General features: G+C 46.5%; 1 protein-coding gene across 2 annotated transcripts in view; it reads right to left on the bottom strand.

Moving 5' to 3' along the window:
• ARHGAP39 (Rho GTPase activating protein 39) overlaps positions 1 to 25,858 on the bottom strand; it is a 137,032-nt gene that overhangs the window by 92,414 nt on the left and 18,760 nt on the right. The window contains exon 2 of one of the 2 annotated variants that reach the window (XM_088148878.1): positions 13,255 to 13,405. The exons of the other annotated variant lie outside the window; for it this stretch is intronic. Within the exon in view, the coding sequence (XP_088005004.1) occupies positions 13,255 to 13,280 (26 nt within the window). The 5' untranslated portion in view covers positions 13,281 to 13,405. The remainder of the gene's footprint in view (positions 1 to 13,254; positions 13,406 to 25,858) is intronic. 2 annotated transcript variants of the gene reach the window in all.

Raw genomic sequence — 25,858 nt, 5'->3', positions numbered from 1 at the left:
AACTGTTTCCATGTTTGGCAGGTTCCTGCCCACCCGCCCATCCCAGAATTAATCCTTAAAACTTATTTAAATAAGTATGTTCAGACAGACCTTCACTTCTACATGAATTTTAGGAGGGTGGCTTTTCTTCTGAGCCAAGAGCTGCACCACAGAATTCAAAGAGCAGATCTAAGCAATCAAAAGGACTTCTTGGTCCAGGTGGGGCAGATCTGGTCACTGGAGACAGAAACCTTCAATGAATGAATGCCAACACCTCCCTTTCTCGCTGGTGCTATTCAACATCCTCTTCGCCAGAGTCTGAGGCATCCAGGGTGGGATTTAATACCTTCAAAGTATATTGATCTTTCGAGCTTGAGGACCTGAAGCAGCAGGAAGCCAAACAGCCAGCGCAGCGCCCTCAGTTCACCAGTCAGGCAAATGATCTGGGCATTTGGGGAATCTAATCTGCCCCCAATAAACACCCCTCAAGGAAAAGGAACTTATTAGAACAAGGAGAGGAATGTGAGCGAGGAGAACTTCTCGGTTGCTGTAAGAACAGCAAGCAGCTCCCTGGGATTCAGAAAGCTCTCGGCTTTCTTGTTTTCCCAGATGCACTGTTCAAGTTGCCATAGCCCAGAAGACCTGCCCGTCCTTCTTAACTGTCATGCCTCCAGTTGCCATGCAGAGAGGCATCTCCCAGGAAACAGCTACTCGTTTTTGTGGCCACTCTCCTATCATCTCCACCACCACCAGAGTTATTTACTGAAGCAACAAAGAGACAGCAGCTAACTGTGGAAAGCAGGTGTTCTATGAAGCGAACCCTGAGACCAACTTCCAAGTCCCTGAAAGCTTTGGGTTCCTCTCCTCCACCATGCCCCAGGGTCATTCATCAGCCCTCCACCTTTCCAAAGACCAAGGACCCTAAAACGGCAGGCAGCAAAAGACGGATGGCAGATACAATGAATCATAAAGCCAGTTCTTCAAAGGCTTCCCCAAGCTGGTGGCTTTGAAAAGTGAGGGCCAGTGGCTCTACCCGCCACAGGGGCTGGGAGCTATTCAGCAGAGTTGGAGAGTGTCAGTTGGCAGGAAGACTGAGATAAAGAGCAGCTATTTTGTTTGAGAGAATATTTTAATGGACAAAGGATTCCACCTGCCTTAATCAGAAAAGCCTAGGTTGTGTTGCTGAGAATTTGAGACGCTCCTCCTACTAGATGAGATGGAGCACAAAGCTCACTCATCTGCTCCAATGGGTGGGAGGGACTTCGGAGTCCTTGGTGCTCTCTGAGCTTGGCTGTTTGATTGCAGACGTTTCATTACCCAACTAGGTAATATCATCAGTGCTTGTGAGTGTGGGGTTTGCTCCCTGTCTATATATAGTAGCTTGCCCTGCCAGTGCTGGTGGGGATGTGGTTTGCTCCTTGGTGGTTCCTTGATTAGGGTATTGCTTTCTGCGTATCCCCTAGCATTTTTGGATTTAGCTTGGTCTAGGATGCTCACAGTTTCCCAGTTGAAACTATGGTTGAGTCTGATTAAGGAGTTTTCATTGTGTTTCTGACTGCTAGTTGGTGTTCATGGATGCGCTCTGCTTGTCTTCTGCCTGTCTGTCCTACGTAGTGTTTGTCACAGTCCTTACACTGTATGTTGTAGATGACTCCTGCTACTTTCCTTTGAAATGGAGGAGAATAAGGGAGCTTTCACAGCTTGAAAATGAAACCCTTTCCTTTTCCACAACAGTTGCAGACCAGCTGCACCCTTTGGCTTATCTGCACTTCTCTGTGGTTCCATACGGGTTCCTGAGCAGAAGAGGAAAAGGGGTGAAATTTCTAGAACATGAAGAGCTTGCATGGAGCTGTTGGCAGCAGCAGGGCTGCTCTGGAGGAGGACTGGACTAACAGGTTTCAAACTAAGACTGCTTTCCCTGACCCCCTGACAAACATCCATGGCTTCCACTCAAGGGGCTGGTAGTTACTTCATGGCTCGAGACACGATACCTGTGGGACCATCTTCTCCCAATGGTTTCGATCCACCCGTTGACACCTTTCCTCAAGGGGTCATCGTCATCATCAGGGTGGGTCCACCAGGATGTGCCTTTTCTGTGGCTGCCCCTCTCCTTTGGAACATACCATAGAAATGACTTCAGAGAAGGTATGTGGAAACCATTAGTAAAACATAACCTCAGCCTGGGAAACAGGAAAGTGTGAGAAAGAAACTAGTATTTCGTGGAGGCTATTTACTGACCTGGCCTATTTTGAAGTGCCGACATCAATCTTGAAAGTTGAGTCAAGTATGGGTCAAGTAAGAAGGTAAAACAAGATCCATATAAGGAAGTTAAACCAACTATAGTGGCTGGATTCACAAGTCACACTAACCCATCAACAATGGTTTCTAATTCACAATGGCTGTGAACTTTCTGCAACCCATATGCTAGCTTAGTGCACTGTGAGAATCCACATGGATGTAGATCTTCTGGGAGTCAGTTCCAAGCCTAAGTGTCTGTTAAAAACCAAAATGAGATCAAAATCATGATACGTGTGGCGCAACCTCATTGTGCCAATGACAAGAGTTCTATACTTGCAAAATCACTTAGCAACACACACCCTAGCACACTTATGTCTCCATGCACCAGGGCCGCCAAGTTATTGTGAATCTTGGGAATTGCAAGGCGGCCTATCTTTATGGCTTCAATAGCTGAGAATCTGTCTGGCCTATGGTCAAGACGCACAGCAGTTCAAGGGCAGGAACGGTTCCTCCCAAGAAACAGCCTTCTGTGTGTACAGGCATCAAACATGATCTCCCCCACCTGCCTTTATTGGCCTTGTTTCAGCACACAACAATCCCTGGAAGCAGACCGAGAATCTGCCAGATCATTCTTCAACATTCACCCTCAGGGCTTAAAGCCAACAAAGCCATCACATCCAGAAGGGGGTCGTGGGGCCAAGAGGCTTCCAGTTAAAACCTCCCATGCTGAGCCAGCAGGGTCTGGAAGAGGATCCCAAGAGATGGAGACGTCGACGCCGCACAGGTGCCACGCTTCTTCCTCAAGCACCGAGCTTTCCAAAAGCAACTGGCACACCTCTTTCGGCCTGTCTCCAATTCCCACGGGCGGCTGTGCAGAAATGCGTGTTGGAGGGCTTATCCCATGAGAACAATTATTTATTGAATTGAATTGGATTTATATGCCACCTGACTCCCAACGACTACGTAGAGCAGTCTATGTCTGGCTTTGGCAACCTATCAGCAACTGGACATACTGCACATTTGCAGCAGCGGCTTACAAAATTAACTCCCATGCGCGTTATTCAATATTTCGTTCTCAATCCATGGTATAAAAGAAAAATAAATATGCAAATGTATTAGCATACTGAGCAATTTTTCAGTTACGAAATACTACAATCCTTTTAGTTCATTCATTTCTGGATAAGCCTCCAAAATAAGGCATTAACAGCACACCCAATTTACCGATAAAAAAACCAAATTTGAAAGAGAACCCACTGAACTAAGCCATGCTGTAACAGGTCTTAATGGGATGGGTAAATCCAACTCTTACGGTCTATAAATCTTGGCTGAAGACTCAGCACAATACACAAATCGAACTCACCTGACAAAACTTGCTTAAATGTGCCCCTGCTTGGCACTCCATGCCATTCTAGCCAATATCAATCTCACCTCATCTTCCCCAACTTCAGGAACCCCAGTGAAGGTGTCAGAAATTGAACGTACAGTATAAACGGGGAGGACCAGAGTCCTGGAGATTGACTGACTCCTGTTAAATGTTCAAATGTGGGAAATGTGCCAAGTACTGTTTAGGACACACTCCTAGCTTGCGCAACAGCAACAGATCTGAGCATGTACGCTTTTAGCATCCGCCAAAGCCACCAATGGGGAACCTCTGTGTGAAGTCTGAATTCCCTGTCTATGCGCCCAAACTGCACTTCTTGCTTTTCCCTTACCTTTCCCCTGGCTAAAAGGAAGGAGTATATATCGTATTTTCTCTCCCTCCTCTTGCTTCCTTGATTTCAACTGCCTTTCAGCAAGGCTTCCCCAAAAGCAACTTTTCACTGCCCAGTTTACGTCTTGTTGGTGCTTCACCTCCTTCACGCTCAAGAAAGCAGGTAGCATCCAAAGGGGCTATGAAGGAGAAGGGCCCTGTAGCCGTGCACAAGGAAGACGTCTTGGCCTGAACTTGGGTGGACTAAGAATGCCAGCGTGGGACCCATCTTCTTTCCAGCCAGGACACAAGGACAGCCTTTCCTTTGGAGAAACAAGGTGGGAAGGTGCATTTCTGAATCCATCTTCAAATGTCTGAGATTTTAAATAGATTCCTTGATCTCTGCAAAGTTTCTTCAGACTGCCTGGTTTATTATTTTAAAGGACACAGCATTGCAGGACTGTGGGATAAAAAAGGCATAAAGTCTTTCCAAGCATGCGTTTGTCTGCAAACCGACTTCTCTGCCAAACCAATTAGCGAGATGAATTTGGGGTAAGGCACGAAGTCTTCTTTCCTAACTTGGTTGCAAGCAAAAAAACACTGCTAGCAGGAATTGTAAATAGATTTTTAAAAGCCGGTGTTGCCATGTGCACACGCGAGTGGGTGTTGCCACGAGAAGGGGGGGGAAGGAGGAGGGGGGAAGGAGGAGGGGGAAGGGGAAGGGGAAGGGGAAGGAGAAGGAGAAAGAGAAGGAGAAGGAGAAGGAGAAGGAGAAGGAGAAGGAGAAGGAGAAGGAGAAGGAGAAGGAGAAGGAGAAGGAGAAGGAGAAGGAGAAGGAGAAGGAGAAGGAGAAGGAGAAGGAGAAGGAGAAGAAGGAGAAGGAGAAGGAGAAGGAGAAGGAGAAGGAGAAGGAGAAGGAGAAGGAGAAGGAGAAGGAGGAGAGGCTCAAGTTGAAGCCATCTCTGCCTTTGGTTACAAAACTGGATGATGGAAAGAGAAAGGCTGCAGATGGTGGAACTGGGAACCTCAAGAGGCAGATGGGGTGCGGCATAGCCCCTAATTCCCCCCTCTTAAAGTAACTGGGATGAAGAAACAGGGTCCTGTTTTCAGAAGCAGACACTTCCTGGCCATTTCGTTCCCAAGATCGTGAGACCTATCTGCGTATCTGAGCTGATATGTTTTTCCACATCAACAATCTGGAAAGAATCAAAACTGCCTTCTAACATACAAGGTTTTTCCCGCTTGGTCAACCAGAGGCAACTTTCAACTCACTAGAGCTTAACGTTTATAAGCACAAGTTGCAATCAGAATTAGCATTTAGTCTCCAATTAAAGTTTCAGCCTGACTACGGAGAGCTGACCTACACACAATCCTTCCAGAACAGATTTGGTTTCTGATATATTTGCAGAGTCAGCAAGTCCTCCTCCATGGATTTATCTTCCGTAACGCCCAAGGGTAAGACAAGAACCAACAGGTGGAGGGAGAGGGGGAGCCACTCCCTTGTCATCTCTTAATTAGACTACTGAAATTTGCGCTATGTGGGGCTCTCCTTGAAGACAACCCAGAAGCTGCAGCTGGTGCAGAATGTGGCCACCCATTTGCTGACCACCTTCAGCCAGTTTAGAAGAACAACACCTCTTCTTCAGCAGCTTCACTGGGTGTTTGTAGGCTTCCAGGCCCAATTCAAGATGCTTGTTGTCAAAAATTCCTATCTGGCCCATGCTACCTTCCGTCCTAATTTCTCCAGGCAGAACCTGCCTGGCCTACATGGTCTAGATGGGAGGGGGTGCTCTAACAGGAAATTGGGGGTGGGGACTCAAACGATGGCCTTTGCTGTAGCAGCCCCCCTCCCTCGGCTCCCACCCTATTTTCCTTTAAAAGAACAGTGAAAACTCTTCTTTTCCTCCATTTGGCAAGGAAGAATTGTGAACCAGGGAGAAGGGTGTACTCAGTGCAGACTCTTGTTCTTTATATTTAACATTGTTGACTGTGGTTACGCTTTTACTTCTGTAAGCCACCTAGAATGTCCTGAATCAGACGGCTTACTAATTTCTGTAGTAGTCGATACTATACATAGCCTACTAGGTTGCATTAAGTTGAGTTTATTATTGCTATGATTATTTCTGAGTTTATGGTACACTGCTATGAGCCCATGCACAGTATAACCATCAGTCCATAAATCTATGTCCCAACGCCCTTCAACTGGCTTAACGTCAGCCATAAGGAAATCAACAGCAATTCTGCCCTCGCCTCAACCCCTTGGAGCCTGCCAAAAAATCAAACCAAGTTCTATCATATCCACCTTCTGCTAATCCCTGCTAGACAAGATAGCTGAGGACACCAAGCTGAGCTGGGACTGAGCTAAACTTTCTTTTTCAGTGGCTTTGTGAACAAACCTTGAAGATGACTTCCTGTTTCTAACGCTAACACTTCCTAACCATGATTCTAGTGAGCCACGGAAGGTTGCTGTCTCTCCCTGAGCCCTCAGAATTTAGCTTTCTCCAAAACTTCAGATATGCCACCTGCAGAACTCGGGCAGCAAAGTTTCTAGCTCATGACTCGGACTAATTCTCTGCTGTTAAAGACACCCACGCACACCCGGGGTGGGGACTCAAGGGGATGGGTAGTGTTCACTCAAGAGAGATGAACGAGTAGACCCAGGCTTAGAAGAAGCCAAGGAGCTTGGAAGGTGGTAAGGAAATGGAAGGGGTGGGAGTGAAAAGGGAGAAGGCCCCAGAAATGTGGAGCACATTGGCAACCTTCCTCTTCCAGAACAGGTGGCAGCGCTTCTGCTGAAGCTCCCTGCAGAAAGACTCACTTGCAGAGACTCTTCGCAGCCAAGGCCTCCCCATATGCTCTAGGACTGTCCAAGTGCTTCCACAGTATTCCTCGTGCCCAAGCAAAGAGTCCAAGAGGGGAGCAGTTGGAAGCAGAATCTGCCATTCAATCTGCCTGCTTGATGAAAATTGGGGAAAGCAGATGGCACAGGGCAAGAAGCAATTTGGCACCTGCACTTCTAACCCTTTCTCCACCCTGGAACCTCCTCGCTGGCAGATGTGGGTGGAAAACCAAGATTCCGCTCCCAGAATTACACAAGGGACAACAGCTTGCAACAATCTAAATTTGGCTGGTGCAGAAAAAGCAAAACGAAGCTGGACCCGGTTAGTCCCTAGGTGGGAGATTATCAGGAAATTCCAGAAGAAGGTGATAGCAAATGACTTCCGTATTGTTTTTAAGCAAAGACAGGAGAGGAATTCTTTGCTTTACCTTGAAATTTTTCCAGTTAAGGAACTAAAGACAAGTATACTTCATGAAATGAAATGGAAATGCAAAGAATAGGAAGGATGGAATAAGGTCAGACCAGGAGTCTCAGAGCAGGCAGCCAAAAGCTAGAGCCTAGCACGCAAGGGCAGCCATTATTTATCTTCCAGGATGACTACGTGGAGATCTATGGCATTGATACATGGAGGTTCTGGTTCTCATGCCTAGGAGCAGTGTTTCTCAACCTTGGCCACTTCAAGATGTGCGGACTTCAACTCCCAGAATTCCCTAGCCAGCAAGTCCACACATCTTCAAGTGGCCAAGGTTGAGAAACACTGCCAAGGAGAGATCATTAGACATGCCCAACACACTCTTCTCAGCTAGTATCTCCTAAATCTACCCAGCTGTACGAAACTTGACAGAATCCTAGCAATGGAATGGCCATCAAGTCCAACTTCAGGCTCAGGGCAGGAATCCCAATGCAAGAATCACAATTAGATCACTGCTGAGCCTCTGCCCAAATGCACCCACTGAAGAGGAGCCCAGCAACATTCTGCTCTCAAACCATTATTAAATTCAGTTGGAATCTGAAAGAAGAGGCTTGACTTCTCTTGAAATCTCAGGTGAGGAAACCTCTACTCAGAAGGGACTATGCCATGCCTCTGCGTCCATTGTTCAGAAGCTCTAATCTTTGCTAAAGCAACTGTTAAGGTTTTGTACCAGGTTAAATTCCCTTCCTCCAGATACCAAAAAGGTTAGCTCAGCAGATCGACTGCAAAAAAGTAGGAAGCCCAACATTCAAATAAAGTTTTCATCTAATTTATAACTTTCATCTAACACCATGCTGGAATCCTGCCCTAAATGCATGTTAGTCCCCAGGTTTAAATCTTGAGCTTCTTCCTCCTGCCTTTTTGAGTCAACAGCTGTCTGGCTGCACCATTCCCAGCCTGAAGGTTTCGAACATCTGTTCTTGGTTCACAAAATGGCTTCTTTTGATGCAAGAGTCAGAAATTCCTACCTTCCAGCCTGAATTCTTACAGAAATCACCTAATGTAATTCACGAAGCCCAGCTTTGCATGGAGATTGGCTCTTAGTCCAACTGGTAGCCCAACCATCTCTTTGACAACAAGGGGCAATTTTTTGTTCCTAATCTCCCAGTGGAGAATTCTGGGAGGCACTGTCCCAACACCCAGAGGGAAGCAACCCAGCAGAAAAATCCTTTTTTGCAGTCTATGTTCCATGGGAAAAGATGCATTTTCCCTGCAAGCCAAAAGAATCCAGCTTTTCACAGGAGCAGAACCAAAGCTGAGCCATATTTGCTCTAATTGGCACTGTGCGGAAAGTTGGCGATTTCAGCATGGAGGAACAGGGGTATCAATGGATCCAACTGGAGATGAGGATGAGGATGAGGATGAGGACAATGATTAAAAACAACAGTTGAGAAACATTCTCACCTTTTTATTTATAGTTGCAATTAGCATCTTACAGTTGGGATGGGCTCCCACCCAAGACAGGAGCACAGCAGCCACAGAGAGACAACAGAGGACAGAAGGCTGAAGCCACCGGGGGAGAGATGGACCACACCAGAAGCTTTGGCTTCACTCCAGTTGGGGGCTCCTTGCCTCTCACCTGAGTTGACCTCATAGGATCAGCAGAGAAGGCTGAAAAAACGCTCCCAGATGGTCTGCTTGAGCCCATCCAACCCAGCAGAACGCCACGCTTAGCGCCAGGGCCGGCTCCTGCTCTTCGCAAATCCAAGCACCTGTCTAGGCTGAGACTCCTCCAGCTTCCAGCGAGACCAAGAGCCAAGCAGCCCTAATTTTTCTTTCCTTGCAAAGCCTCTGCCCCTCTTCCAGCCCAAGCCTGCAATTAAGCCCCACCCTTGGCATCCGAAGGCTGGCTGTGCAATTACCTTAACAATGAGCACGCTGGTCAATGGCCACACGCAGCTTCCCAAATAACACGTCTCAGGGTTTTTGCTTCCCTTCCTGACTCTGTGAGCTCAGAAAAGAAACAGTGGCAATACCGAACATCCGTTTGCTCATCCAGCGCTAAAACAAAGGACAAAACCTAGGGAGCCGTAACACGCAATCTATGCACCAGGACTGATGCTATTTCGGAGATCCGGCTCCTTCCACGTGAGAGCCGAAAGCAGCAGCTCTGATTCAGAACTGCTGGGGACTTAAATGCAGCGTCGCTCTGGCCAAGGAACAGCTTGGCAGCCAACCCTGCGCACTAGAACAGATGCGAGCCCGAGAAAGGCAGGCGGATCAGCCCCCTGCTATCCGTAGATGCCATAACCAGAAATCTTCCGGAAAAGCCTTACTCAGCCTGCTCCCTTCCAGATGCCTTGGGTTACAACTCTCATAATCCCTACCAGCCTAAGCATCATCCCTCTTGGCTGGAAAATATTTGCCACTGTAATCCAACATACCTGAAGGGAACTGGGTTGAAAAGAGCTACCTGAACAAGGAAACCCAAATTCTCTTTCTAGGCACCTGAGCTTTCCCCTCTCTCCCCCCGACACATGCACAGGGAGAGCTCCGTGATCAGTGGACAGCAAACACTTGAGGACTAGTCAAGGGCCCACTCGAATTCATCTGGTGCAAAGGCAAAGCAGAAAAGCCACCGACTAGAAAGTGCTCGCTTGATGCCTGCTTAAATTCACGGCAATATGGCAGGCCTGCTTGCAGCTGCTGCTTGGACGTGCTGGTAAGCTGTTAACAATGGAATTTCTCAACATGGCCCACTAAAAGCCAGCTTTGTGCAATGATAGGCCTAATTTTTCCTAATGGCATTATGAAACGCTTCTCTGTATTAATGGCTCTTTTTTTTCAGAACGGTTCTCTTTTAAGGAAGCAATTTGAGGCGTCCCCCACATTCCGTACATTTTGTCTGGACACCCCAAGGTCTCTTTCCCTGAGCACCCAAATGCGTTGGCTCTCCCCAACCGCCTTGCTCAGAGCAAGTGCTGGATTTCTTTCTCTCTCCCTCAAGCATGCACGAAGGCATATTCCAGGCCAGGGAGCAAGACAAAGAATGGGAGACCTGTCGAGATGCACAGTTTGGTGCAGAGAAAGTTTGAGAAGGGGTTACTGGAAAGGAGAGCAGGAATGGTGGGAGCAACAGGAGGGAAACTGGAGAGTTTGGAAGGAAAGCTAGGGGCCCTGGAGTAGCTGGGAAGCCGTGGATGTCAAGAAGAGCAGCACCCAGCGAGAATCCCAAGTGGCTTTGACAGCAAAATGCAGCCACGGTCCTCTTGTCTTCCTCCTGACGTCTGACCATTCCTTGTCAACTCTGAATTGTGACTATCCCTACTCTAACCGGAACAGCGCTGGGTCCAGCTAGGGTATGTTTCTCCTGCAGTGACACAAAGCCTACAGATGTACTAGAATATTTCACGGCCCCTGCTCAAAAGAGCCTATAAATCCACCTCTAAAAATCCCATGAAAAATGGTCCTGTTGAAGATGCAACCTGATGCCTTTTAATGCTCTGCTGGGTGAGACTTACTGAGTCTTCATTAGCCTTCTTCCTAAACATAACTTACTAACTGAAATGTTCTGCCCAAACATTAGAGTTAAGCAAGGAGGCAGCATGTAAATATTAGCAAATAAATATTAAATAAAATGGGAATATTACAGCCAACGTTACAGGGTAAAAAGAAGATTGGGCTGTTTTAGGTGGTCATGATCCGTTTCCATTTCACCATCATGTAAAGTGGAAGGAAGAGACTAGCCTACACATTTATCACCTTGCTGTAACCTTGCCAACTGGATAACTAATATTAGCCCTATACTGCAGATAAGCAAAGAGAAGCCAAGAAAAAACAAAGACTAGAGTTTAGGAATCAAGCTGATGCCCAAGTGAGATCTGAACCATGAACTTCCTCACTCCTAGCTCAGTCTCTTCCAGATCCTTGGCATGCTTACTGAGGAGTAAATCAAAGGGAATAAGTGCACAGAGCAACTGCCCTCCAACTCTCGTCTTGAAAGCACATGGACGCTGAGTGGGCAAGCAGAGTTACTCCTTGGTCCACAGTCTTCGTTGTGATGCGTATTCTCCATCCACACTGGCTTAAGGTTGGTCTCTTCTAGGAATTTGAAGGTCACCTTCCCAGAATTCTTTGCAAAGAGAAGGCTGCAGTTGAGGTCTGTGGGAACTCCTCATACATTTTACATATGTTCTTGAGCATTTCTGCTACATGTAAAGCCTACACATCACACAGGAAATCCCCGCTAGCTCAAGCTCCCTGCAGCCTATGCATGCATGCTTCAGATGCATTTGTGCAGCATGCACAATTCTGGGAGTCCAAGTCCACACATCTTAAAGTGGCCAAGGTTGAGAAACAATGCTCTAAACAGGCTGGCTGGAATTGTGCAATACCTTAAGACCTACCCACAAAGCAAAACCAAGCTTCGCATGTCATGGGACACCCCTGCTAGGGGTTTATCTGACTTGGTTAAGTGTGTGGTGTGAACACAGCCGGTAAGTAGAAGGAAACTGGGGGGAAAAAATCCAAGGATTTCTTATTCCATGTTGCCTAACCTAACGGGCTTTAAAATGGAGGTGATGGGCTCCCCTTCCCTGAATGTGTTGAAACAACCATCTGTCTGGGAAGTTTTACGCTGGATTCTTGACCTGAATAAGGCTTGGACTGGATGGTCCCTTCCAACTCTCTGACTCTAGGATTTTATGGATAACACAAATTCACCATCCTACTGGCAAATTGGTAGCTGTTAGCTACCATATTTATTTACTTACTTACTTACTAAATTTACATGGCCCCCTCTTTCATATTCTTGACCTTGGGCAGCTGACAAATCAAAATTATAAACATAAATAATATAAAATATAGCAGCCGAGAACACTGACAACATCCCACAATCAATATAGCCAAGAAACGGCCTCACCCACGCTATCAGGACCCCAGGCTTGATGGCAAAACCAAGTTTTTAATGTCTTGCGAAAGGCCAGCAGGGTCGGGACAAATCTGATTTCATGGGGGGGGGGTGATGTTCCAAAGGGTGGGCACCACGACAGAAAAGTCCCTCTTCAGGGTCCCATCAGATGGCACTCTCTCACAGACAGGACCCACAGCATGCCTCTCCTGCCAGATCTTACAGGACCGGTAGACACCACTAGGGAGAGATGGTCCCCTAAGTAATACTGAATATTAATACTGAAACAGGACCTCTACATTCCTTAAGTCAGCTATCATTGTCAAGGGCTGGACGCAGATATGGGGTGTCGCCAACACTCTTCTTTATTTCCTGGAGGCACCTGGCAAACCACAGGAGGAGACGGCTAAATATGAAACCTTTGATCTGGTCTACAATGACATTCTGACTCTTATCGTTTTTGAGAGCTGTGTGAAATGGTAGGCTCCAAGCCACACCATGGTCTTGTGGAGAGGAATACCGTGGGCATAGTACTAAGTCACGGTCTGCCCAAACAGCCAAGAGAGCAACACTTTTGGCTTAGCATGACCGGCAATCTGTAAACACCTTGAGAAGGTTTCCAGCGGCTGTGCAGTCATAAATCTTGTTGACGCTGCATTACGGGAACCCAAATCCCACGGACCCTTTTTTCAAAAAGTACCCAAGCTCCACCGTTGGATGTATCGTTACTATCAATCCTCTGTCTTCCCTTAATGGTGGGAGCATTTCCTTAACCGCACAGCAGAGCCCCAACCACTTTGTGTCTATGGAGCGTCGCAGTCCATGCTGGACATGCAAGCATGATGGAAATCAATCAGCAACATTTCTACATCTCTCCACCCCAGGGAAAAGCCATTAAGCAATTCTCTTGACGGCTGGGCTTACTGATTACATCCGAAATGCTCTTTGCAAGCCAAAACTTAAACGGGAAAAGAGACAGGCCACTCAGCTAGAAGACATTGCAGGTTAGTCTAGGGTAGCAAAACATCAGGAGTCTAGTAGAACCTTTTCCGACTAACACATTTATTAAAAGGCATATGCTTTCATATAAATTTGTTATAAAAAAATTAATTTGTTAGTCGGAAAAGGCAGTACCAGACTCCTCCTTTCAACTTAGACTTGAAGGACACGACGAAGAGAACTCCAACCATTTAATTCCAGAAGCACTTCTCATGCTGTAGAACACCCTCCATATGAAATACAATGCATCACAGCTGGGCGGTTGGTTGGCAGCCAAACGTTAACGCCAGAAGTTGAAATCATTCAGAAGAGGCCCTTTGCTCAGGTATTTCTGGGAACCTAGAGAAAGGAAATAGAGAATATAACCTTCTTTCTGAGAAATGCTGCAGGCTCAGCTGGTTAGAGTTTTGTAGCTAGTCCTAACCTCAAAAACCATCAGAGCTCAATGCAGAATCCAGGGACGCATCTGGATCAAACGCAGCAAGGACATGCCCAAATTGAGTGTACTGTTCTTAAAAACAAAAAAATGCATCCACGTTCATTCTTAAGGCAGATCCGCTTATCAACAGGAACAAGGATTCCATTTTTCCTTACCTTCTTCCCCCATCATTGCCAAAGTTAATGGGAATATAAAACCGCAAGAGCCACTGCAAAATGAGCTTGAAAGGATCTTTTATCCCCATGGTGTTTGGACTGTCTTCTCTGTCCATTCATTTATTCCCACCACTTGCCCCCTTTCAGATTCCGAATCCAAGGCTTCCTCTGCCTTGCAACGGATGGTCAATTCTCCATCCAGTCATTCCTGAGAGACACCATGCCGTCTAACCTACAAGGGCCAGAGCTGAAGAGACAAAATACACAGATCCATTTTGCACTGTTCACTTCAATTCTCCTGGAGAGAAATCACTGGCTAGAAGACATCCTTCATAGTGCAACCCTTACTTCACACACTAGAGTAAACTAAAATGCCGTTAGTCTTCAGAAGTGTACCATTTTGTTAGTCAACTTGAGGAAAGCACACCCCAAAAATTAAAGTCAAATTAAAGTTAAGGCTTGGGATGCTCCATCATTTCCACCCAAGTTTTTTATACTCTTGCTACCTCCAGATTTTCCTGGGTTATGTCTTGCTAGCAAGTAAGCTTTCATCCCTTGCTTATCCCAAGCAACATTCGCCTTTCCCACAAATACAGATCTATTACGGTAGCAGGAGCAAAATCCCATTTCATTAATCAGGGTTTCCATCATGAACTTGCGTCATCCTGTTTGGGTCACCCTGAAAGGCCTCTGTGCAGGCATTCTGCCATATGTCTGCAGAGAGCTGCCAAGTATGTATTGACCAACGGTATTACAGTTTTCTAAGAACACATTTAATTACAGCTGCATCGGGACCAAGCACACGATTGGTCCACCAAAGAAGGCTTTTCAGCTTCTTTGGTTATATTTATTTATCCACCAGTATTGCACATCTACACAATCATCAGCCCTTCTGAAGTAAAGCTAATCGGGGGGTGGAGGATGAGAGCCCTTGCCAGAATCCCCCCTTTCACTGCCCAGCCCTGGAAGGTGACCCCAAACGCCCAGGAGACCAAGTTCAAGCCAAGCCCAAGTTGTGGAGCCGTCCTAGATGCCAGGCAGGGTTTACTCAGTCTGGATATTCAGTTTACGTCCATCCAGGGGTGCTGTTAGCCCTTCAAGGTAGGCCAGGTGATGAAACTGACCCCACAGGGTCTCCTGGAACTTGTAGGGTAGAATATCTGAATCTTGCATGCCTGCCAGAGTTCCCCTCTGCCCCTCTTATACTAAAGAGAATCAAGATGGAGTTATCTTGAGTTTCTATCTCATGCTGTCCCCTCTCCCAGGACTGAGTTGTCTTTCATTTTCCCTTCACGATTCTTGCATTCCTCCATCAAACTGATCTCCATATTCCTCTACAGTTGCCATTTATCTCCTCCCTGGTAAACCACTGTCAGAGAGGATTTCTCTGGAGCAAAGCAGCTAGTGGCAGCCTGCCTCCTCAGCTGTCCCCCAGAGCTGCAGGGAGTGTACAGTGAGGTTAGGGTAGGAAGGGGTGGAGAACTCCTGCGGGAATGGGGGGAGGCCAAGCACAGCGTCCCTCTACATGAGAACTCTCATTCTGGCATCTGCGTGAGAGAAACCATGGGAAATGCACCTTGTTACATCCACACAGGGAAAATATGGCCTATTCTGCGGGGAAAATTTAAAGGCTAACATAGGCCACATTCTGCCCGTGGGACATCAAGTCCACCCACCTTGCAAAAGAGGACTCAAAACTCCAGAGCCTCCCAGCAATGCACGCATCCTGCAGCTGGGCTGTCTGTGCCTGATCTAGCCCAGCACCTGCTGTCCTCAACTGCAGGGTGCCGAGGTATTCCAGCAAAGGCGTTTGCCAGGAAAGCTTGTTCTGCTGCTTTAGGGCAGTTCCCTTAATGGTTAACCAAAGCCACCGAAATAAGAGGAGCATTAATGCCACAATCAAGACCATATGCCAAGAAAAGTCAAGTTCTGAGTGTCATGATCCACGCAAATGAAACGCATCTGCATAATTTGTTCTTTGTCCGCAGTCCAAGGGAGAACAGACTATTGTGCAGAACACTGAAGTCCTATCTCAGGGGGGCTGCAATTCAGCAACTATCCCAGCTTCTAAAATTTCACCAGAAATGCCTCCTTTCCCAAGCGAATTTATGCACCTTCACGGGTCTTCTCATTACGCAGGAACAAAAGTTGAAACTCTCCTGAGGCCACATTCTGCCCCCAAGGCCACCTTTTCTAGCTATTCATTGTGCCCCAAAAGAAACTGTTCTGCTGGGGGTTGCTGAGGACCCCATGAGAAATAGTGCAGTGAGATTTTAAAAATGGGGAGAGGGCCAGAGCCCAAACGGGGAGCGGGGGAACACAACATTCTTCCCTCTTTGACACCTATCTCACATGACCCAGTTCCAAGACCCCTGCCTCACCTGACCATATGGCCCCAAATTCTGACAATGTGAGAGTAAATTCAGCAGTTATGGGATGACAGGGGAGATCCTCTGATGGACTGGCACCTGGTTGGACAACTGAAAACAAAAAGTAGGAACAAATGGGCAATTTTCACAAAAGGGGGAGGTAAGAAGTGGGGTCCCACGAGGATCCGTTTGGGGCTCAGTGCTATTCAAGTTGGCCACTGCTATCTGGTGGCAATATTTGCAAATAACACTGACGAATTAAAGATGGTGAAGCTCCAGAGGGATCTCTCCAGCCTCAGTGGTGAGGACACTAAACGGCAAATTTAATGTCAGCCAGTGCCAAAAACTCAGAAGGAGTCAGTGAAGGAACATATGGAGGTCACGCATGAAGGGAGAAGGGGCTTGATTACAAGATGAGACCGAAGGGATTAAACCAAGGACTTCGCAGAAAGGAACGCCGAGGAGCCATCTGAAAGGATGAACTTCCAAAGCGCAACCGCTGCCACGAGGCAGGCTAGAAATTATCAGAAGCATAATTTCCTCTGGCATTTAAAAGAGCCTTTGCATTTGGAAGCCAGAGAGGGAACTGCCACCAACGCTTCACAATTCCTGGAGCTTTTCTCAAGCTCTCCAACAGTACACAGTAAGGGACAGCATCAATGGGGCCTTTTAATCGGCAGGACTCTGAAAAACATCTGACTCAGCCAGCCGTTCCCTTCAATTACCTTCTTGTTTTACTCGGTGCAGGGTGCTCAAACGAGTCCAAAGAAGCTGGTTGGGAAGCAATGCCATCCGAGGGATGCGAAGGCCTCCCGTCATGCGCTCTGGGCTGCCAGAAGTCTTCCACCTCCAGCTTTCCAAAAGCAATGCACAGCAATGCAGTATATAAATACATTTCTGAAAACTGGCATCAGCTTGCTACATTATGAAGGCTCGCCATGAACCTGAGGGGCACAGGGAGGCTGGAAGCAAAGCTGACATTTGAACAGTAAATCTTTCCAGCTTCCAAAAGATGCTGCCGAGCCACCACCCACACCAGATTTCTAGAAAGGTCTCCCAGTTCCAGATTGGAGTTCCACTTCACATCTCGCTTGCATATGCTACCATAAATTAGTTTACTGTACAGGGTAAAAGCCATCTCTTTCTAAACCCCGAATAGGCCGGGCATCAACAGAGAAAGTACACTTCTAATAAGAATGCATCTTTTACTTCTATTTCAGAGCATCTGGCTTTTTAGCTTTTCATATACACCTGATAAATAAAATAAGTCACCCCTATAAATTTAGAATTTCTGCAGTTCCAGGTATTGGAAGTGATAGAACCATACAGGCAAAGATCCTAGCATGGTGGAGACAATAAAAGCAAGTACATTAACAAATGGGGCTACAATAAACACACTTTGCTTTCTTTGAGAAGTGACCTTTCTTCTTGCACCCCACATACGACTCTGGTATATGAATGTACAAGAATTTTGTTTAACCAAAGAGTTAGAGGCAGTTAGGACAGTCCTATCCAGGGTGTGTTTTCAGGCGAGCCAAGAACCAGGGTGAACAAGTGGGAGGTCAACCAGCAGCAGGATCAAGAGGTTCATTTGCTGAGTATGAACCGAAGGTCCACTCCCCCAATATTCTCTCTTGGACTGAGTCCCAGAATCCTTAACAAGCACAGGGCATTAGGTTGAAGAAGGCAAATGGAGTAGGAAGTGGAGTTCATTGCTAAACAAAGGCAAGGTCTAGAAATGAGCAACAAGGGTAGAATTTGGAGCAGACCTACTTCAGAAGCTAGTAGTAGAGAGTATGGAAGATGACCTTGACAGAGATATGCAAGATCCTCTCCAAAGCAGAGAGGGTGAAACGTATCTTAAAGTCCACAATAAATAGAAAACATGCCAAAGCAGCTCAGGGAGACACCTCCCTAATTCACATGGGTATCAGAAGGGGAGGAGGAACAGCATAATCAGACTTGCAAGATTCTGTTGTTTTGGCCCCTCTCAAGAAAAGTAGTTTTAGCCTTCCTGTGGAACTGACTTCTTGGTCTGGTCTACCAGATGGGGCAAACGCTCTTCCTACAAGCTGGACAGGAGGAGGAAATTGGAGCCATCAACACCCTCTTCTGTCTCAGAGTTTCCCCAGGCAATTACTTGGCCACTCTAGAACTTCCTTCCAAAGAATCTCTAAAACAGTGTTTCTCAACCTTGGCCACTTGAAGATGGGTGGACTTCAACTCCCAGAATTCCCTAGCCAGCATGTTGAAGTCCACCCATCTTCAAGTGACCAAGGTTGAGAAACACTGCTCTAAAAAAAGAGAGTCAAAAGAGGTTGGGGAGAGGACATCACCTTGACAAAATCCACAGACTGGCTTTATATTATCAAGTATTTTCAAGAAACGCATTTCTGCCCAAGGGTGCCTGCAGGGCGCGGTCAAAAAAGTCAAGATGGCAGTCACAAGTTTGAAGCTCTGTTTTTTTTATGTTCATGGCAAATTAGAACTTAAGCCAGGAAGAAGGCAGACAGTCATTCTGCAAGGACAGGCATGAAACCTGCTTGACTATCAGGTCTTCCATCTCCAGAACCCTGTGCTTTCCAACCTTTCCCTTACACACAAGAAAAACACAAGTTATTTGAAAGCCTTCATGTAGCTGTGAAAAAGAAGTACTTTTCTTAAATGGCATATTCTTGGCACTTAATGCACCTTTCTATTTTTAAAATGTGGGTGGGAATGCCAAGCTATTTCATTTACTTGGATTTGCAGTCGTGTAAATCCAGCACAAATGTAATACGCACGCACGCACGCACTCACATACACACACCTCTACCTGAAGAGAAAGAAAGAGGGTTTTTTTCCCCTCTTTCTCTCTCTCTCTCTCTTTCTCAGGACCCCTTGCCAATAGCTATTTGTCTCTCTCAAAGTGTTTGAAAGGTGGATTGAGCAGCTCTGTGAGTGTATAATGAATATTTTTATTTTGAATATACAAGAGCGGGGTCACAGGCAATTCAAAGTAGATGTTAACGCATGGCAAAAGTAGTCCCTTCAAGTAAAAGTACTATTTACTGCCTTCAAACTTGCTACAGAGCATTTTTTGTTCTTATCTGGGTATTATTTCATGAGATTATTTAACTCTGAGATACTGGGGACCAAAATGGCCCCCAGCAGGGGGTGGGGGGAAACGTCCACGGTCAGGATCAAAAAAGTCAACATGGTTGTGATTACATGTTGAAGCCTCACCCCCTCTTTACACGTAGGATTGCCACCATTCATCTTCTACTTGGACAGCCTTGTGGTGCAACGGATTAATCAACTGAGTTAACAAATTCAACACTGTCATCTTGCGGCACCCAGGAAGTGGGTCTTCTTGGTGGTGGCCCCTACTCTCTAGATCGACCTGTCCCCCTAGAGATCTGGACTGCTCTCACCTGATTGACTTTCTGCAAACTACTAAGAATGTGGTTGTCCTCCCAGGCCTTGGGATAGGATGGTGGTCAAGCCCTTTGGGGTTTGGGTTTTATGGAGTTGGTCTTTTGGTCAGCTATGTTCTTGTTTGATATATGCTGTTTTCTCTTAATTGTCAGCTGCCCAGAGTCATTAAGGCAGTGTTTCTCATCCCTGGCGACTTGAGGATGGGTGGACTTCAACTCCCAGATGGCTGGCTGGGGAATTCTGGGAGTTGAAGTCCACCCATCTTCAAGTCGCCAAGGTTGAGAAACACTGCATTAAAGAGTTTGGCAACCTCGAAATTGAACAAAATAAATACACAAACTTCCTATTCACTTAACTGCACAAAGGGGTGGAATTGTGCATAGTGGAATTCCTTCCCCGCCCTACTTTCAAGTGTTCAAGCTCCATTCTGCGCATGGGCCTACACATGTTGATCCTCAGGGCAAAACATAGTGTGTGTTTTTTGGAGTCTATGCCATGTGGGGGTCTTCTATAGTTTGCCTATATTCTGTAAAAGGAGAGGAGCAATTCCTCTCTATCTGCCTCCATTTCTGCTCTGCCCATAAGATCTTCGGATCTTCAGCCTACCTTCTCCAACTCAACAGTTATGAAGCTCAGAAGACAGACTGCATATTCAATTACCTGTTCATGGCTAAGCTGTCAAATCAGTAACATCCTGCAGTCTTCTTGCAGAGCTTTTTAAAATTCATTGCCTATTTCCTGGACTCGACCAAATTCAGTCACTCCCCTTGCCTCACCAGGAGGAAACGGCCTGGTGAGATACCGACATGGAAGATGAAGACCTCTTTCAAACTGGCAGGCTGGTTTTATTCCTGATCAAAATTCCTGCCCTAGGTGGACCTTTATTTCAACAGGACCACTGAAAGCAAAACCTCTCCCAGTCCTAATGAAGCCCATTTCTGGCTCACCAACTTTGTTTAAGGTATTTGGGAGCCCAACACAACACGCCATTTGGAGGCGAGTCTACCTCCAGCCCTGGATGAATGCTGCAGAGGGATTCCTGCAAAAGCGTTGGAAGAGGAGGAGAAGGAGAAGACAACAGGGTCTAGGTACAGAGCAGCACCACTCGCCACACAGCAAAATCGTGCTCAGAATGACCACGACCTACCCGTTGGCTCCTATGAAGCTGTCTCAGCCTGTGGGTGGACCTGACCTTCTGGAAAACGCAAGATGTTCTCTCAGGGGTGGAGCAATGGAGGAAGGAGCCACGGCCTCTTAGATTTCAACCCTTCCGATTGTTCTCCCTGAGTCTGAAAACCTACAGAATTGGTGTTACATGTTTCCAGCACCAGGGGCCAGGGAGTATGCAAGCCACCCCATTCTGGGCTCACTGCCATTTCCAAGTGGCCTTCAAGGGCAATTCCTGATAGACAGCTTTAAAGTTTCTCCAGCAGCCCAAACCATCCATGCTTTAGTTGCTGTGCTGCTTCAGCTGTTAGGATAACACACTAGAATAGCAGGGAGACCCAGTTAACTAAAGACCAGGAGTCTGGTAGCCGCTTTTCCGACTCACTTCAAAGGGGCTACCAGACTCCTCCTGGTCTTTAGCTACCATAGATCAACCCAGCTCTCCTCTTCCAGCGTCTACAGTGAGAAGCATCTCATCAAATAGGTCTCTCTGATTCTTCCAGTCTTGTCCCTGATGCTTTAACCCAAGAAGCATGCATTCTTGCGCAATACAGAAAAGCAAGTCCTTCTGGCTCATTTGGAAGCTGGGGCAACCTTATCCCCCAAATCACAGTGGCATTTTTTTAAACGAGTCACAGAAGTCAAGGCTTTCACTCCTCTTTGTCTCTAACACCCAGCAGGTCAATCTGGCCCGCTCTGCTCTTCCTTGGGGAGACCACAAGCCCCAAACCAAACGCTCTTAACTGAAGGTTGCCATGGCAGCTGGGAAATCTTCTAGCTTGGCCCTGGATGAAAAGGGGTACAAAAAGTCAGCAAGGATCAGAGCACCTGCATTGGTTTATTGACCAAACTGCCACTCGAACAGCCTGGGAAATCCACAGGGCTTCGTAAGGACGCTTTCCAAGAGGGGAAGGGCAAGCTGTGCAGTGTCATTTGCAAAAAAAAGACGCTACACTTCCTCTCATCACTGTATACAGAAATCTGCTCCTTTTTTAAAGGAATAATCGGGGGGCGGGGGGAAGCAACTTCCTTGCAAAGTCACAGATCTTGGTAGATTCTACTTTTGGAGCTGCAAAGCATCAAAGAACCACTAGGTGGCACCAAAGCCCTCGGGGCTTTCTGTCCCTTGTTGCTGCCATCTGGTGGTATCCCTGAGTGTTACAGCCTAGATCTGATTGCCTCAGTGGTACCTAAATAAGGAGGAGAACAGAAGAAAAGGGCACCCCCAAGCATACAAACACAACATCATTTGAAATAACTCACAGAATGGCTTCCTATCAGCAGGCCAAGACATTCTTGCAAACTTATAACGCAAACTTTTAACAGTTTGCAAACTTTAAACAGCTTGCAAACTTATAACGCAACCTTTGCGGTTTCCATCCAAAGGGACCGATCATATCGTAAACGTGTTGAGTGTTTTCCCCAAGAGATTCTCCATTGTCTGCATGGAAGGGCTCTACGCCAGGAAGAAAGGAATGCCAGCTATGCCAGTTGGATTCTGATGTAGATTTGTTTTTCAAGAATCCTGTACCACAGTGCTCATACCTCTCCTCCCCTGGGCTGGAACACAATGGACATCCTCCTTCGCCATCACTGCCAGGTTGGGGAAGGTGTTTGTACTTTCACAACCCCCCTCTAGCCTTCCTTCTAGAACCGTGTTTCTCAACCTTGGCCACTTGAAGATGTGTGGACTTCAACTCCCAGAATTCCCCAGCCAGCAATACTGGCTGGGGAATTCTGGGAATTGAAGTCCTCACATCTTCAAGTGGCCAAGGTTGAGAGACATGGTTCTAGAAGAAATTTGATAAGGGCAGCATGAACATCTATAGTGTGGGAATCACATTTTATACTACAGTAGTGTTTGGCACCATGGCAGACAACATCCAACTTTGGTTGACCTTGAGGGACAGACCTGCCTAGTCCTTGGATGGGAGACGATCAGAACCTCCAATGCTGTAGGGTAAACTAGAAAGTTGAAGATCCACCCCAGATAAAGGGAAAAGCAAATCATTTCCATACTGCTGCAAAGAAAACTCCATGGATTTTTTTAAGGGGTCCACCAGGAGCGAAGATTCACTCAAGGGAGTCTATTTTTTAGTATTCAGTAGGCTGTGCCTTTCCCGGGCACCCAGAGGGTTGTCCTTAACTTTATTTTGGCTTTGCTGAACACCCAGAGAACTGGATGACTCTGGTCCAGAGGCACTCGAGTGGAATTATAAACATAATTCACGGCAACGGCATTTGCTAGAGCATGTCTTTGTGGCACTGCCTGAAATGGCTGTAACAGAAAGGCTCAAGCTAAGATGACTGCAGGATAACACAGACGTAGCACCCATCAGCTTAAAATCAATACTGGCTTCTTAAAAAAAATAGTGCCCCTATATTTGAGAAAACCTCTCGATATGGCTTCAGGCTGAAGAACTTGTTCCAGGCAATCACTACTGAAATAATGAAGGAGTTTGTCATCATTAGTAGGGGATTTGATGGCTACCTGCCAGGCTGTAATTCAGCCCCCCCTCCCACTAATTCCATTTAAGTGCCTCCAGACCAGAGTCACGGGAAGGGAGGGGTGTGTCAGATGCCAGTGCAGTGGATCATGGGAAATCCAGCATGAGGGACCCTTCCCAAATCAAAAGGACTAAAAGCCCACCAGGGGCTCATTCCAATATTGTCCATGCTTGGTATGTGAGAGCCTTTACCTTCTGCAGGCATTAGTGGAAAGTAAATACCCATTTTTCTAATTGCACTGGCTGGGCAGAGAAATTTACTTCATTTCCTTGATCTGCAAATGTACCTGCTGCCCAAGGCCTGCGAGCAGCTTGCAAAACTATCAAAGGCGCAAGATGTCTAGATCAAAGCAAGGATCAAGAGCGTGCGAAGAAGCTGAACCCAAATCTTACTGGTGCATTTATGAATTTGCATCTGGATTTGTGATTCGGTTCCTCCAGAACATTAATCCCCAAAGTGGCCAGAAGGAATTTCATCCATATTTTCACACGATTTTAAGAAACAGAAACAGAGAAAAGCCATCACAACCCAAACTCCAGGGGAAAGAGAGAAGAAATCATGGAAAGGAGGGTGGGGGGAAGAGTCCGGAGGGCTGCAGGTGGGCACATCCTTTCTGCAGTGCATTGAGATGGCCAAGCCCCACCCAGACGGCGAAGGAGAGGAGTGGGAACGGCCTCGACAGTTTCCTTGTGATCGATGGGGGTCCTGTAGCAGGCCGCACCCACCGCAGCAGCCACTGGAGCAACATCGCCCACGCTCCCAAATCCCATCAGCCCAGACCAGTCCAAGCCAGCCAGACTAGGCGGCCAGATCAGTTCCTCTGAATTTCAGACAAAGCCATCCTCATCTCAGCTCCATCGCTTTGGGAAGCACACCTGGACTTCTGCTCCTCGCTGGCGCTTCATCCCCAGATATTCCGAGATGCATCTTCTCACTTTACAAAGGGAGTCACGGCAACAGACCTGAACCTATCCTGGCATCACACCCCACTCCAAAGGTCTGCCCACGGCAAAGAAATCAAAGCCTTGCCAGAAGGAGCTCAGACTGCAGAGGCAAACCAGGGGGAGTCGGCAGTAGAGGAAGCCAGCATAGCTACTGAACCGTTTTCATCCCCAAACCAGGCACCCTCTCCTCTGCCTTCTCCTCAGAAAGAACAAAGCCTTTTAACTAAAAAACAAGAGGAACTGATACAAAGAATAACTGAGCATCTAGAACAGCACAAAAACAACAGAATAAGGTTGCCTGCATTGAAGCTTGTCACAGAGAAACAGCCAGCACAAGTATTAAAAGATGCCAGTCCTGTAATACCAAATATAAGCACCAGCTCACTGCAAGAAACAGACCAACTGATGTACCGCACAGCTGCAGTTATAACTGAATACCATGGATGCAAAATCAACAAACAAGAAAAAAATCCAAATAGTGCACCACGAAAATGGAAGATCAGGCTGGAAAATAAGATCAGCATGCTAAGATCAGATGCAAGCAAGCTAGGACAGATGAAAGAAAAGAAGCTGAAGAACAAGAAGACCAAAGAATACCCAATCAAGAAATATCACCTAGAAACGAGGAAGATCAAAGAAGCACTGGAAATAATAAAGCAGCAAATAACGGCCATAGCCAAAAAGATCAGCAGATACAAAGCTCGAATTGCACACTGGAGGCAGACCCTCCAATTTCAGTCAAATCAGAAACATTTCTACCAATCCATCAATGGAGAGACTGCAATGAATCAGTCAACACCTGACAAAGAAGAAACAGTGCAGTTCTGGGAGCAGCTATGGGACAACCCAAAGAAATACAACAAGAATGCAGCTTGGATAAAGGAAGTGGAGAAGAATAAAAAAAGAAGCTGAAATGAAAGAATTTGTAACAACAGCAGAAATGGTGGAGAAAAAAGCAAGGAAGATCAAGAATTGGTCAGCATCTGGTGAAGATGAACTGCATGGTTTTTGATTGAAGCATCTGACTGCTCTGCACCCACTAATTGCCAAGCAGTTTAACAACATACTGCAAGGAGGTGAAATTGAAGATTAGTTAACGTCTGGCAAAACCTACCTGAGAATGAAAGATCCAACAAAAGGGGCAGCACCGGGCAACTAAAGGCCAATTACCTGCTTGCCAACAACTTTCAAATTGCTAACTGGTGTGGTAGCTGATGCAGTCCAACGGCATCTGATTTAAAACAAGCTCCTTCCATCTGAGCAGAAAGGAAACCACCCAAACAGCAGAGGAACAAAAGATCAGCTCCTAATTGACAAGATGATGTTGGAAAACTGGAAGATAAGGAAGACCAACATGAATGTAGCTTGGATTGATTACAAGAAGGCATGTGACTCCCTGCCACATGATTGGATAATCAAGTGCCTAGAAATAACAGGAGTCAGTAGAAAGATCAGAAGCTTTGTGCAAAGATGAATGGCACAGTGGAAGACACAGTTGCTGGTCAATGGTGATAGACTGGGAGAGGTTAATATCAAGAGAGGATCTTTCAAGGAGACTCACTATCACCACTACTGTTTGTCATGGCATTGATTCCTCTGTCAACAATACTGAACAAGTCAGTCCATGGCTATCAAACTTCAAAAACATCTGCCAGGTTATCCCACCTCCTTTACATGGACGATCTGAAGCTGTATGGAAAAACACCATCTGAAATGGAATCGCTGCTCAGCATGGTCCAAATATACAGCCAAGATATTGCAGTTGAGTTTGGACTGGACAAATGTGCCACCCT

Source organism: Python bivittatus, unplaced genomic scaffold (assembly GCF_059951505.1).
Source record: "Python bivittatus isolate LINGU-HERP-01145 unplaced genomic scaffold, Pbiv_v1 ctg000590_np1212, whole genome shotgun sequence".
NCBI lineage: Eukaryota > Metazoa > Chordata > Lepidosauria > Squamata > Pythonidae > Python > Python bivittatus.
Note: the sequence above shows the minus strand (reverse complement) of the source record. Positions and strands in the feature narration are given on the sequence as shown.